Source organism: Rissa tridactyla, chromosome 3 (genome assembly GCF_028500815.1).
Source record: "Rissa tridactyla isolate bRisTri1 chromosome 3, bRisTri1.patW.cur.20221130, whole genome shotgun sequence".
NCBI classification, from domain to species: domain Eukaryota; kingdom Metazoa; phylum Chordata; class Aves; order Charadriiformes; family Laridae; genus Rissa; species Rissa tridactyla.
In genome coordinates this window covers 127,149,804-127,164,738 of record NC_071468.1, presented here as the reverse complement: position 1 = coordinate 127,164,738, position 14,935 = coordinate 127,149,804, and the positions used below count along the sequence as shown (strand labels likewise).

Below are 14,935 nucleotides of genomic sequence, written 5' to 3'. Positions count from 1 at the left end.
TACCGACAATGCTCTGGAACTACATCACCCAGTTCAGCCCAGTCCAGGCACTGCTCTGGGGCCACGTCACCCAGTTCAGTCCAGTACAGACACTGTTCTGGGGCCACATCATCCAGTTCAGCCCAGTACAGGCACTGCTCTGTGACCACATCACCCAGTTCAGACCAGTACAGACACTGTTCTGGGGCCACATCACCCACAGAATCACGGAATGGTTTGGGTGGGAAGGGACCTCAAAGCCCAGCCAGTGCCACCCCCTGCCCTGGGCAGGGACACCTCCCACCAGCCCAGGTTGCTCCAAGCCCCGGCCAACCTGGCCTTGAACCCCTCCAGGGATGGGGCAGCCACAGCTTCTCTGGGCAACCTGGGCCAGGGGCTCACCCCCCTCACACCAAAGGATTTCTTCCCAATAGCTCATCTCAATCTCCCCTCTTCCAGTGTAAAACCCTTCCCCCTCGTCCCACGGCTCCCCTCCCTGCTCCAGAGTCCCTCCCCAGCTTTCCTGGAGCCCCTTGAGGGACTGGCAGGGGCTGGAAGGTCTCTGCGGAGCCTTCTCTTCTCCAGGCTGAACCCCCCCAGCTCTCTCAGCCTGTCCTCCCAGCAGAGGGGCTCCAGCCCTCCCAGCATCTCCGGGGCCTCCTCTGGCCCCGCTCCAACAGGTCCATGTCCTTCTTGTGGTGAGGACTCCAGAGCTGGACGCAGTACTCCAGGTGGGGTCTCACCAGAGCGGAGCAGAGGGGCAGAATCACCTCCCTCGCCCTGCTGCCCACGCTTCTTTTAATGCAGCCCAAGATGCGGTTGGCTCTCTGGGCTGCAAGCGCGCATTGCCTGCTCATGTTGAGCTTCTTGTCCACCAGCACCCCCAAGTCCTTCTCCTCAGGGCTGCTCTCCATCCATTCTCCACCCAACCTGTATTTGTGCTTGGGATTGCCCCAACCCAGGTGCAGGACCTTGCACTTGGCCTGGTTGAACTTCATGAGGTTGGCATGGGCCCACCTCTCCAGCCTGTCAAGGTCCCTCTGGATGGCATCCCTTCCCTCCAGCGTGTCGACTGCCCTGCAGAGCTTGGTGTCGTCGACAAACTTGCTGAGGGTGCACTTGATCTCACTGTCCATGTCGCTGACAAAGACGTTAAACAGCACTGGTCCCAGCACTGACCCCTGAGGAACGCCACTCGTCACGGGTTTCCATGTGGACATTGAGCCATTGACTGCAACCCTTTGAGTGCGGCCATCTAGCCAGTTCCTTCACCAGTTCAGACCAGTACAGACACTGCTCTGGGGCCACATCACCCAGTTTGGCCCAGCTCAGACAAGGTCTGGGACCAGAAGAGCCACCAAAAGAACCCCGAGCTGAAGGAGATCTGGTCCCTCCCCTGCCAGACCAAAGGCAGTGACAAAGGGAGGCCAGTGAACGGAGGCTAGTCCCTACCAGGGGAGGCAAGCGAACCCCCTCCTTGCCCACAGCCCCTGGCCAGGTGCCCCTGCACAACAGGTGTGAGGCTCTTGGGGGGGTAGGCCGACCCATGGATGGCATGGAAGATGGTTTGGCCACACCAGAAGAGATGCCGGGAGCAGTAAGGCCTACCCCCAGTTTAAAAACTGCCTCTGCCAGGAAGAAGAGGCGAGTTGCAGTAGCAGGAGACTCCCTTCTGCGGGGAAGAGACGGCCCGATGTGCCGGGCAGACCCTCTGGACAGGGAGGTACGCTGCCTCCCCGGCGCCCGGGTCAGGGACATCACTCGAAAATTCCCCGCCTGGTTCAGCCCTCGGGCTACTGCCTGCTGCTGCTCTTTCACGGGGGTGGTGACGAGGTGGCAACACGTGGCCCAAGAGCAGTCCAGAGAGACTCCAGGGCCTTGGGAAAGTTAATAAGGCGGTCTGGGGCGCAGGGTGTCTGTTCTTCTGCTCTCCCAGTTACAGGCAGGGACACTGTAAGGAACAGACGTGCGCAATCTATCAGCACCCGGCTCCACGGCTGGTGTCACGCAGCAGTTTTGGGTTTTTCGACAACGGGATGGCCTACGCGGCACCAGGCTCGTTGGCATCGAACGGGGCTCGTCTCTCTGAAAGGGGGAAGCGGGTCTTTGCTCGTGAGCTAGCGGGGCTTGTTGACCGGGCTTTAAAGTAGGCTTGTTGGGAGAGGGGGATGCCACACGGCTTGCTCGTGACAAGCTGAGGGACGATGCTCCAAGGTCTGAGGGGTGGCTCACTAGTGAAGGCCCTCAACCTGTTGCTCCGAGATGTGCTGGGTATGCGGCAGCGCACTCGAAGTCTTACGGGGAGGAGCCAGGGGCTCCTGAGGAGGGAGGAGCCGGGGAGTCACAGATAAAACACCCCAGAGGAAGACCACCTGAAGAGCAGCAGGAAGGAAAAGCAACCGCTCCAGCCAGGGAGACAGCTTCACTGGGCGCCCAGCTGAAGTGCCTTTACGCGACTGCACGTGGCATGGGAAATAAGCAAGAGGAGTTGGAGATGTGCGCGCACCGCCAGGGCTACGATCTCGTTGGCATCACAGAGACGTGGTGGGATGGCTCTTATGATTGGAGCGTTGGAATGGATGGATACTGACTCTTCAGGAAGGACAGGCTGGGAAGATGAGGAGGGGATGTTGCCCTCTCTGTCAATGAACAGCTGGAGTCCATGGAGCTCCACGTGGGCATGGATGAAGACCCAACGGAGAACTTATGGGTCAAGATTAAAGGGAACGCAGGGGCAGGGGACATTACGGTAGGGGTCTGCGACAGGCTACCTGACCAGGACGACAGAGCGGATGAGGCCCTCCATAGACAGATAGGAGCAGCATCATGTTCACAGACCCTGGTCATCATGGGCGACTTCAACCACCCCAGTATCTGTTGGAAGGACAATGCAGTGGGGCACAAGAAATCCAGGAAGTTCTTGGAATGTGTCGATGCCAACTTTCTTCTTCAAATGGTAGGGGAGCCAACAAGGAGAGGAACTATGGTGGACCTTGTCCTTACCAACAAGGAGGGGCTGGTGGCGAGTGTCAAGCTCAAGGGTAGCCTCGGCTGCAGTGATCATGAAACGGCGGAATTCAAGATCCTTTGGGCAGCGAGGAGAGCGTGCAGCAAGCTCAATACCCTGCACTTCAAGAGAGCAGACTTTGGCCTCTTGAGGGACCTGCTTGGCAGGGTAACATGGGAAAAAGCACTGGAGGGGAGAGGGGACCAGGAGAGCTGGTTGCTCTTCAAGGATCACCTCCTCCAAGCTCAGGAGCGGTGCATCCCAAGAATGAAGAAGTCAGGCAAAAATGCCAGGAGGCCTGCGTGGATTAACAAAGAGCTCCTGGATGAGCTCAAGGGCAAAAAGGAGGCCTACGGAGGGTGGAAGCAAGGACGGGTTGACTGGGTGGAATACAGAGAAACTGTCTGAGCGACCAGAAACCAGATTAGGCAAGCTAAAGCCCAGACGGAATTAAATCTGGCTAGGGGCACCAAGGATAACAAGAAAAAACTTCTATAAGTACGTCAGGGGTAAAGGCAAGTCAAGGGAAGACGTGGGCCTTCTCAGGAAGGAGGCAGGAGACCTGGTCACCCAGGGTATGGAGAAGGCTGAGGTGCTGAATGACTTTTTCGCCTCGGCCTTCACCGGCAAGGGCTCCAACCACACCACCCAAGTTGCAGGATGCAAAGGCAGGGGCTATGAGAATGAAGAACCACCCACTGTAGGAGAGGATCAGGTTCGGGACCATCTGAGGAACATGAAGGTGCATAAGTCCATGGGACCGGATGAAATCCATCCACGGGTCCTGAGGGAGATGGCAGATGAAGTCGCCAAGCCACTTTCCACTATATTTGAAAAGTCGTGGCAGGCTGGTGAAGTTCCCGCTGATTGGAAAAGGGGAAACAGAACCCCCATTTTCAAAAAGGGAAAAAAGGAAGACATGAGGAGCTACAGACCGGTCAGTCTCACCTCTGTGCCTGGCAAGGTCATGGAGCAGATCCTCCTGGAAACTCTGCTAAGGCACATGAAAAATAAGGAGGTGATCGGTGACAGCCAACATGGCTTCACCAAAGGCAAACGGTGCCGGACAAATTTGGTGGCCTTCTATGAGCAACCAACACCATCTACCTGCACTTATGCAAAGCATTCGACACTGTCCCGCATGACATCCTGGTCTCTAAATTGGAAAAGCATGGATGTGATGGATGGACCACTCGGTGGGTAAGGAACTGGCTAGATGGCCGCACTCAAAGGGTTGCAGTCAATGGCTCAATGTCCACATGAAAACCAGTGACGAGTGGCGTTCCTCAGGGGTCAGTGCTGGGACCAGAAAGCCAACCGCATCCTGGGCTGCATTAAAAGAAGCGTGGGCAGCAGGGCGAGGGAGGTGATTCTGCCCCTCTGCTCCGCTCTGGTGAGACCCCACCTGGAGCACTGCGTCCAGCTCTGGAGCCCTCAGGACAAGAAGGACATGGACCTGTTGGAGCAGGTCCAGTGGAGGGCCACAAAGACGATGAAAGGGCTGGAGCCCCTCTGCTGGGAGGACAGGCTGAGAGAGCTGGGGGGGTTCAGCCTGGAGAAGAGAAGGCTCCGCGGAGACCTTCCAGCCCCTGCCAGTCCCTCAAGGGGCTCCAGGAAAGCTGGGGAGGGACTCTGGAGCAGGGAGGGGAGCCGTGGGACGAGGGGGAAGGGTTTTACACTGGAAGAGGGGAGATTGAGATGAGATATTGGGAAGAAATCCTTTGGTGTGAGGGGGGTGAGCCCCTGGCCCAGGTTGCCCAGAGAAGCTGTGGCTGCCCCATCCCTGGAGGGGTTCAAGGCCAGGTTGGCCGGGGCTTGGAGCAACCTGGGCTGGTGGGAGGTGTCCCTGCCCAGGGCAGGGGGTGGCACTGGGGGGGCTTTAAGGTCCCTTCCCACCCAAACCATTCTGCGACTCTGTGACCACATCACCCAGTTCAGGCCAGTACAGACACTGCTCTGGGGCCAAGTCTCACAGTATGGTCCAGTACAGACCTTGCTATGGGACCATATAATCCAGCTCAGCCCAGTCCGAACACTGGTCTGGGGCCACATCGACCAGTACAGACACAGATCTAGGACCACATCACCCGGTTCAGCCCAGTACAGACCCTGGTCTGGGGCCACATCACCCAGTTCAGTCCAGTATGGCCACTGGTGCGGGGAATCCCCCAGCTCAGAGCGGTGGCTCCTGGGCTCCGTGTCCCCTTTGTGTTGCAGAGCAGAGGGACAATGGGGCGGATGGCTGTCACCACCACCCTCCCCCGGTGTGGGGCTGCCCCCCAGCAGGGACAAAGGGACAAGGGGGGGGATGGCTGTCCCTCCCGGCACTGGGGTGCTCTGGTCCCCGGGGCGGTGGCGGCCGCGGGGGTGGCCCCGCTTTGTCCCAGAGAGGCAGGAAATGTCCCATCGGCGGTCGTTAGCCAGAGATCAGCGCGGCCATCACCCGCCCCTGCCCTCGGGCCACAGCCCCCACCCCCTGCCCCCTGTCCTTGTCCTTGCCCTAACCCCATCCCCACCCCCATCTCCATCTCCATCCCACCCCCAGCCCCTGTCCCATCCCCATCCCAATTCCCTGTCCTTGTCCCTTCCCCACCCCCATTTCCATCCCAACCGCATCTCCATCTCCAACCTCTGCCCTATCTCCATCTCCATCTGCACCTGCATTCCCATCCCCATCTCCATCCCCATCTCCATAGAATCATAGAACCGTAGAATTGTCTCAGTTGGAAGGGACCTTTCAGATCATCGAGTCCAACCATAGACCCAACCCTGCCAAGGCCACCACTACCCCATGGCCGTCAGCACCACATCTGCCCGGCTTTTCAATCCCTCCAGGGATGGCGACTCCACCACTGCCCTGGGCAGCCTCTTCCAATGCTTCACAACCCCTTCCAGGAGGAAATTGTTCCCAATATCCATCCTAAACCTCCCCTGGCGCAACTTGAGGCCGTTTCCTCTTGTACTATCACCTGTTACTCCCCGTCTCCATCTCCATCCCCATCCCCATCCCCATCCCCATCTCCATCTCCATCTTCATCCCATCTCCATCTCCATCTCCATCTCCATCTCCATCTCCATCTCCATTCCCTGTCCCTGCCCCATCCCCATCCCATTCCCATCTCCACCTTCAGCCCCTCTCCACCCTCTGCCCCATCCCATCCCACCCCATCCCATCCCAGCAGGGTTAGTGGTGCTCAGCCGGAGCCAGGGCCCAGCCGAGGGTGTCCCAGCATGGATGGGACGTTACTGCTCCGGCTGCACCCGGGGGCTGGTGATGGGCAGCGATGGCCCTTGGAGGCTGGGGGGGGGTGGTGAGGAAGAGGAGGGAAGGCTGGAGGGGGCCAGCTCGTCCCTGTCCCGACCACAGTGGGGCTGGTGACCCCAACCAAGCTGCTGGGACAAACCCCCTTGGGATATGGCCAGCACCGCATCTGGCACAGCTGGCACCACATCCGGCACGGGGGGGGGCTCACCCGAGGGAGGGAAGGGGCAAGGTGGCCCCTTCCCCCAAGCCAGCGGGGCTGTGGGTGGCATGTCCCGTCCCAGGGGACGGCGTCGCTGACACCGCCGCAAGTGACAATCGGTGCCGGGCACACGCAGCGCGCGGGTGGGCTGGCATCGGGGCGGGGGGCTCGGGACCTGCGGCTGAGCTGGGACCCCCCCCGTAGTGAAAAGAAAACACTGATTCTTGTTAGAAAAATCAAGGAATTGGGGGGGCGCCACCCGCCATTGTCTGGGGACAGGGACTCCCCGGGAATGGCATTTCTTCAGCAGTTTTCCCAATTATTCCTGCCTGAGAGCGATGCTGCCCGACCCCCTCTGCGCTCCTTCTGCCGGGGGAAGCCGGGGTGGGGGGAGAAGAATCGTCACTTGGTGTGGCACGGCGGGCACTGCGGGGGCACCCGCCGCCGGCCCGTGGCTGGAGTCCCCTGCACGGGGCCCATCCGTGGCTCTGCGGGCAAACGCCGGCACTGCTGGTGCCCCCTGTGCTGGGCAGGGGCACCAAACCCCGGCCACCACCATGCGTTCGGCAGCCCCCTTCCAGGCACGCAGCCCCCCAGCGGTGCCCAGCCGGGCCGGCGGGACCCTCTGCCCATGCCAGCCCCACACAGACCCCTCTGTCACCAGCAGTCACCCCCCGTGCCCCCCGCTGCCAGACCCCTGTGCCCGTGCCGGCCACCCCGGGAGGAGACGATCCACAGATCTCCTGGCACAGCCACCCGGCCGTGCCAGCCGTGGGGACATCATGGCCATGCCAGCCGTGCCCTGTGCCCCATGGGGACATCGTGGCTGTGACTTGACATTGCTGTGCCCTGCAGGGACACCCCAGGCTGTGCCAGCCTCCCCTGTGCCCCATGGGGACATCGTGGCCATGCCAGCCTCCCCCTGTGCCCCATGGGGACATCATGGCTGTGCCAGCCATGCCCTGTGCCCCATGGGGACACTGTGGCTTGGCCAGCCATGCTTGTGCCCCACGGGGATGCCCTGGCCATGCCCTGTGCCCCATGGGGACATCATGGCTATGCTAACGATGCCCTGTGCCCCATGGAGACACTGTGGCCATACCAGCCATGCCCTGTGCCCCACAGGGACATCGTGGCCATGCTAGCCACACCCTGTGCCCCGTGGGGATGCCTTGGCCATGCCGTGTGCCCCGTGGGGACATTGTGGCCATGCCCACTGTGCCCTGCGCCCCGTGGGGACGGCCGTGCCATGCCAGCCATGCCCCGCAGGACGCCGCGGCGGTGCCAGCCTCCCCCCGTCCCTGCACGGTGCCAGCGTGACAGTGCCCGGCAGCGCGGGCTATAAATAGCTCGGTGATGGCGCGAGGGGGGACCTGTTGCCAGGGAGACCCACTGGCAGCGGGAATGACGCGGAGAAGGGGGTGAGAGGGGAGACACAATGGTGGGGATGGGACCCCCGGGGCGCCCGCCGAGCCCCTGCCCCACGGCACCCCTCTTCGCCGAGGTCCCACCACCCCCGGCCTCCGCCGCTGCCCTCGGCTTGGCCTGATCCGGCTGCGTCACGGCACGTGCTGGTTCCCTGGGAAACCAGGGGAACGGCACATCCCGGCACATCCCGTGGGAGGAGGAAGGGCCCCGCGTTGCCACACCGGTGGCTGCACACACCGGGCCACTGGCCGCCGGCTTACAGTGGCCTCAAGGCGGGGGAACCAGGCATGAGAAGGAAACGGAGCCCCCAGCACCATGCCGGTCACCCCGGCACCGCCGGCACCCGGCACCCCGCGTCTCGCCCGCGCTCAGTAGTGATGCTGCAATTAGCCGTGGCAACCTTGGGGATGGCCAGGGCTTGTCCCAGGCGGCACCGCGCAGCCCGCCCCGTCCCGGTGTCACCGCGGCGTCCCCCGCCAGCTGCGGCGCGCGGGGCCTCACCTCCCGCTTCCAGCGCGCCAGCCACTCGTCCCGCTTCCTCTTGCTGATGTAGTAGGGGTCTCCGGCCTGGAAGGTGTGCCGCTGCATCGGCCGCTGCCGCAGGCTCGACTCCCAGCCCAGCCCGCCGCGCAGCCGCCCGCGGGAGCCCTGCGCCGGGAGAGAGCGCGCTGAAGGACGCCGGCAGCGCGGCGGGGACGGCAGCGCGGCGGGAGCCGTCACCCGCGACAGGCAGGGCGTGGGGGACACGCGGCGGAGGTGGAGGTGGCACACGGCGTGCGCAGGCGGGGGGACGGGGGAGATGGGCATGGGGCCTGACGGACGGGGCACACACACGCACACACACACGCACACACACGTGCACATGTGCACACACACATACATACACGTGCACGCACAGGTACGCTCACACATGTGCACACACACACACACACGGGTACATATACACGCACACACATGCACACACACACAGACATGTGCACACACATGCACACACATGCACACACTTACACACACACGCACACACCTACAGTCAAGTGCACACACGTACAGTCAAGTGCACACACATACAGACACATACAAATGCCTGCACAGACACACACAGACACACACACACATGCACACATGTAAACACACACGTGCGCACACACGTACACACACACAGACACACACACACATGTAAACACACATGCACACGCGTGTGCACACACACACACACACAAACGTGCACGCACACTCGTGCACACACACAATATGCACACATGCACACACACGTGCGCACACACACATTCACACACACGCGCGTGCACACACACACGCTCTGGCCACATCTGCACCGGGGCACCGCGGGCTCTGCCGCAGCCGCCGCGCTCTGCCCGGTGCGGGGGGGGCTCAGCCCGGGCAGGCCGGGTGCCGGGGGCAGTGACAGATGGCGGGGGCTTCGCCGCCCGGCTACGGCTCGGTGCCGCCCGGAGCCCAGGTGTGCCGGGGCGCAGGAACCCAGGACCCCGTCCCGGCAGCTCCCCACGGCCGCCAGCACCACAGGACGGGGGGTGCCGGCTCCCGCGGGCACCGGGGGCACCGTGCTGGCCGGGGGGCGCCCGGGTGCATACTTGCCTCCATTTTCAGGGTGTCGAAGTTGTTTTCTTCCTTCTCTTCCTTGCCTGCACACAGAGCAGAGAGGAGCCGTCAGTGGGGGCCGCTCGGTGCCGTGGGGCAGGGAGGGAGACGGGGGCCCACCCGGGACCCCCCCAGCCCGGGGACGGGTGCCCATCACCGCCGTGCTCCCCAGGGGATGCCGAAGCCGGGATGTGAGCCGGATGCTCCCGCGCCCCCTCCCCACAGCCCGGCCGGGGGGGTCTCGGTGTTCGGGGGGTCTGGGGGGACCTGGGGGTCCGGGCCAGGGAAGCGCGCGGAGCAGGTGCGTGCTGAGCTGCTGCCGGGAAAGCGGCTAGAAATGACCCCAACCATTCCGGGGGTTCCAAACCTCCGTGCACCCCGAGCCCCTCAACAGCCACCCCGGTTTGCTGCAGGTCCCCCGTGTCCTCGGGCTGTGCTGCAGCCACTGTCCCCTCCCCCGGACACCCTGTGTGACACCCGGGCTGTCCCCTCGGCACAGGGGACCCGACCCGGCACCCGTGGTGCCCAGCCCCTGCCCCAGCAGCAGCGATGCCCGAGCGGGGGAGCGGCTGAGAGCCCTGCTCTGAGCGCCGGGGGACAGCAGGGGACACTGGGGACAGTGGGAGACACAGCAGGACACTGGGGGACAGGAGCTCTCTGGCTTTATGTGGGGGGTAGGGGTGTGTGCGTCCCCTGGGGGTGCAACCTGTCCTGCCCACAGGCACGGGGACCTCAGCTGGGGAAACTGAGGCACAGGAGAGGGGACCTGGCCTGTTCTGGGATGCTGGTCCCCTCTGTCACTGGGTCCAGCAACACTGGGACTGGTCCAACTGGGGCGCACAGACCAGGCTGGGGACATGCAGCCAGCGTCCCCCCCAACCCCTCTGCTGCCCTGCCTGCTGTGCCGGGGGGCACAGAGTTCAGTGCCGGGACATCACCGGTGCCAGGGCTGCCGCAGCGCCTTCCTGCAACAGGCCACGGCAGCACCGCAGCTGCAGCTCCCCGCCGGAGCATCCCCATCATTCCCGGCACGGCTGGGGCTCGGCAAAGACCCCACAGGGCTCCTGCCCATCCCGGCACCCGCGGCAGCACCGCGCCTCGTGCTCTCTGCCGGCCGGCTGTGCCGACGGCAGGATCCCACCCGAGGGCTTCCCCCTGCAGGGGTTTCGGCAGGGACGGGACTGGGGGGACAGCGAAGGGGCGCAGAGCTGATGCGGTGGTCGGTAGGTCGTGGCTGGGCAGCGCTGGACGAGCAGGTCCTCGTCCCCGTGCCACGTCCGAGGGGTGGCGGGAGGTGAGAAGGCAGGGTGCGAGGAGGGGGGAGCAGTGAGGGAGGCAGGAGCGCGGGGTGAGGGGGTGAGGGCAGCCCGGGAGAGCCCCCGCACCCGCCGGAGCCAAAGGACCAAGGAGCAGCAGCAGAAGAGGCTCCGGATGATGGCAAAGCGCCTGCCCGGCGCGGTGAGAGGAGGGGGATGAGCACCATGCACATGGGCTGCGCAGACAGGCCACGCCGCGGGAGGGTGGGCTCGGCAACGCCGAGGGGAAAGCGCTGAGCGCCAGCCCGGGGCTGGAAGGTGGAGCCCGACCTGCTCGTGGCGCCCACGCTCACGGCACCCACGCTCACGGCACCGTGCTCATGTTCCTGGTGTTCCCTGCTGCCGCCGGCCTCGTAATCCAGAGCTCTGCCGCACACGGCAGCCGGCGGCACGGCACCCCGGGGCTGTCTCCACCCCACTCTGCACCGGTTCCCGCATGGGGATGTGCCGCGCTGGCTGGCGCTGGCCCGGCCCGTCTGGTCCAGCTCCCTTGGGCTGGCACGGCCAGCCTGGCGCTGGCGCTGCGCCATGACTCACGCCGGACCGCGGCACACGGCACAGCAAACTCCCCCCGACCCGCTGTACCGCGCCGCCAGCGATGGCGTCTCCCTGCCATCAGCTGCCTGCTCCGTGCCTCGTGACTGCAGCAGCATCTGCAGCGCTGTCTCCATCCCAGCCCTGCAGCGTCCAGCCCTGCCTCTCCCAGCTCCATCCCAGCCCTGCATCATCCATCCCAGCCTCTCCCAGCTCCATCCCAGCCCTGCATCATCCATCCCAGCCTCTCCCAGCTCCAACCCAGCCCTGCATCATCCATCCCAGCCTCTCCCAGCTCCATCCCAGCCCTGCATCATCCATCCCAGCCTCTCCCAGCTCCATCCCAGCCCTGCATCATCCATCCCAGCCTCTCCCAGCTCCATCCCAGCCCTGCATCATCCATCCCAGCCTCTCCCAGCTCCATCCCAGCCCTGCATCATCCATCCCAGCCACTCCCAGCTCCATCCCAGCCCTGCAGCGTCCAGCCCTGCCTCTTGCAGCTCCATCCCAGCCCTGCATCATCCATCCCAGCCTCTCCCAGCTCCATCCCAGCCCTGCATCATCCATCCCAGCCTCTCCCAGCTCCATCCCAGCCCTGCATCATCCATCCCAGTCTCTCCCAGCTCCAGCCCAGCCCAGCTGCTCCCAGCCCCGTCCCTCGCTCCGCACGGCCGCGGCGGGTCCCTGTGATGATCCGGGTGGAGAAGCCCCTGCGAGCAGAGCCTGACTCCGCTCCTTCTCACCCTCCTTCTGCTCCCCAGTGCCCCGTGGTGCCCGTGCTGTGACACCTCAGCTCCGTGTCCCCTCTCTGCCCACTGTCTGTCCCCTACCCTGGTGACAGCACGGACCCATCTTGGCTCACGGCTGGTCCGAGCTGCTCCATCCCACTGCTGGGCATGTCCCGTCCCAGAGGGATGGTGGCAGCGGGGCCACAGGCCAGTGTGTGCCTGAGGGGCCACCAGGGCCAGTGCTGGGCTCCCCCGTGGCCTGTGCCGGAGCTCGGCACCCCTTCCGGAGCGGAGCCGCTCCTGGCTGAGAGCATCCCTGTCCATGGAAGGTGCTGGGGGGGGAAAAGCCTGTCCCGGTGAGCGGCAGCTCTGCCAGGGACAGTCCCTGCACAGCCCCGGGGTCCTGGTCCCTGTGGGCACCCCGGCAGCACGCGGTGCCCACGGCACCGTGGGGGCTCACCCCTGCCCCGACAGGGGCACGGCACGGCTGGGCAGCGCACGGGGCTGGCGTGAGTGGGTGCCCTGTACCCGCAGCGCCGGGGTCCGCAGGGACCCTCCTGGGGGCCAGTGTGTGCCCGTGGCCCCTGGTCCGATCACCGAGCACCCCTGGGGGAGCCTGGCTGCGTCCCCTCGGCACTTCCCTGCAGGGATTTATCCGCATGGATCCACCCCCCAGCCGGCCCCGGGCTGAGCAGCCCCAGCCCCTTCAGCCTCCCCCCGCGGCAGGGACCCTCCAGTCCCCCCGCGCCCTGGCGGCCCCTCGCTGGGCTCTCTCCGGTCCCTCCGTGTCCCTCCTGGACTGGGGAGCCTGGCACTGGACCCAGCACTGCCGTGGTGGCCACCTCACCCAGTGGCCAACGCTCCTAATGCAGCCCAGGACACCATTTGCTGTCATTGCACGAGGACCCGCTGCTGCCTCGTGCCCGGCTCGGTGCCCACCGGGACCCCCGGGACCCTCTCTGCCGCGCTGGCGCCGGGCGCTGAGTCCCTGCCTCGCTTGCTGCCCGCGATGCCCGGAGCAGCACCGGCACCGCAGCTGGCACCTCCTCAGCGCCGGGACCGCACCGCACACACGCCGCCCGCTCTGTCCCCGGCACACGCAGGGCTGCCGGGTGAAGCGGCAGGAGCGTCGGCGGTGGTGGGCATGCCGCGGGGCAGGCAGGGGCACGCTTGTGCCGCGGGGGCACCGGTGGGATGAGGACCGACCTGGGGGAGCGGAGCCCGTTGGGAATGGCAGTGCAACGGGCCGAGCATGCGAGGGCAGCCCCCCCCCCCCGCTCCCCCGGTTCCGATCTGCTGCCCCCACCCCAAACCCCGCTCAGCCCTTCCTCCTCCTCCTCCTCCTCCTCCGGCAGCGCTCCCCAGCCCGGAGCCCTCCCGGGGACGGCATGCCGGGCAGGGCGATGGGGGCCGGGGGTCCCCGGAGGGGTGCAGCGGGCGCTGGGGGGGTCGCGGGCAGAGCCGCAGCCCCGCAGCGGGGAGCCCTCAACGCCAAGGTCTTACTTTTCTCTGCGGCCTCCAGGAGTTTCCTCCTCCCGCGTTTCTTCTGGGGGTCGGAAGGGGCCAGCTCACCCTCATCGGCCGGGGCGTCCAGGCCCTCCTTGGGGGTGCAGCGGCCGTTCTCCAGCGCCCGGCCCGTCTCGCCGTCCGGCAGGCTCTCCGTCTCGTCCTCCTCGGGCCGCCCGCCCTTGGGGCTCGCGCCGCCCTCCTCCGCGCCCTTCCACTGGGCACCGTCCCCTTCCACGTCCCCGTTGGGCAGCGGCTCGGCAGGGCTGGCCTCCGGGCAGGGCGGGGGGCACTTGGGGACGGCCGCGATGTCTTTGGGGGTGTCACTGCTCTCCACCTGTGGAGAAGGAGAGGGAAAGGAGCTGCGATGGGCGCTGGCGGGGGGGGCACGGCCCCACTCACACCCCAACCCGTGCCCCCAACCCACATCCCACTGGCCACCGCCACCAGACACCACGACAGGAGCCCTTGCCCCACCTCATGGTGGCCAGACCCATCCAGTCCCTTTCCCCGTCCCCATCCCCCCTGGCCCTGACCCCAATTCCCCACTGCAGACATCACAGCACGAAGGGTGTCCCCGGGACCACAGCCCATACCCCCAGAGACACAGCTCCACGACGCGGTGACAATCTGGGGACAAAAGCGCATGACGCCAAAAAGACCAAGTTCCACCTCCTGCATCTCAGGCACCCCGGGGTGCTGCTGCCTGCAGGGGCTGGCACAGTGCCGCGGGACGGGGCTACAACGGCACCCTCAGGACCAGGACACGTGGCCATGGAAGCCTCCGGACATGGACATGTCACGACACCATGAGGACCACCACACAGTGCCATGGCACCCACAGAACCAGGATCTATAGATGTGACATCGTCAGAAACCCTCAGGATGAGGACGTGCTGCCATGGCACTGACACGACCAGGACACCCTGCCATGGGACAAAAGGACCAAGACATTTTGCCATGGCACCCTCAGGACCGGGACAGACAGACATGACACCCTCAGGACCATGACACATTGCCATGGGACCCTCAGGAACAGGACATGCTGCTGGGACATCTTCCGGAGCAGGACACATTGCCATGGCATCCTCAGGACCAGGACACAGTGGCACAACACCCTTAGGACAGGACACCCTGCCATAGGACAAAAGGACAAAGACATTTTGCCATGGCACCCTCATGACTGGGACACACAGCCATGACACCTCCCGGAGCACGACACTCTGCCATGGATACCTCAGGACCAGGAGAGAAGGCCATGGCACCATAAAGGCCTGAGGCATGCTGCCATGGCACCCTCAGGACCATGACACACTGCTGTGACTCCCTCAGGACCAGGACACATGGCCATGGCAC

General features: G+C 64.8%; 1 protein-coding gene across 7 annotated transcripts in view; it reads right to left on the bottom strand.

The window, feature by feature from the left end:
- DNMT3A (DNA methyltransferase 3 alpha) overlaps nucleotides 1-14,935 on the bottom strand; it is a 49,697-nt gene that overhangs the window by 11,126 nt on the left and 23,636 nt on the right. For 5 of the 7 annotated variants that reach the window (XM_054196226.1, XM_054196229.1, XM_054196230.1 and 2 more), the window contains 3 exons: nucleotides 13,577-13,916; nucleotides 9,493-9,539; nucleotides 8,380-8,526 (listed from right to left, as the gene is read on the bottom strand). In XM_054196226.1, the coding sequence (XP_054052201.1) occupies nucleotides 8,380-8,526; nucleotides 9,493-9,539; nucleotides 13,577-13,916 (534 nt within the window). The remainder of the gene's footprint in view (nucleotides 1-8,379; nucleotides 8,527-9,492; nucleotides 9,540-13,576; nucleotides 13,917-14,935) is intronic. The other 2 variants (XM_054196228.1, XM_054196231.1) reach the window with 1 other exon arrangement.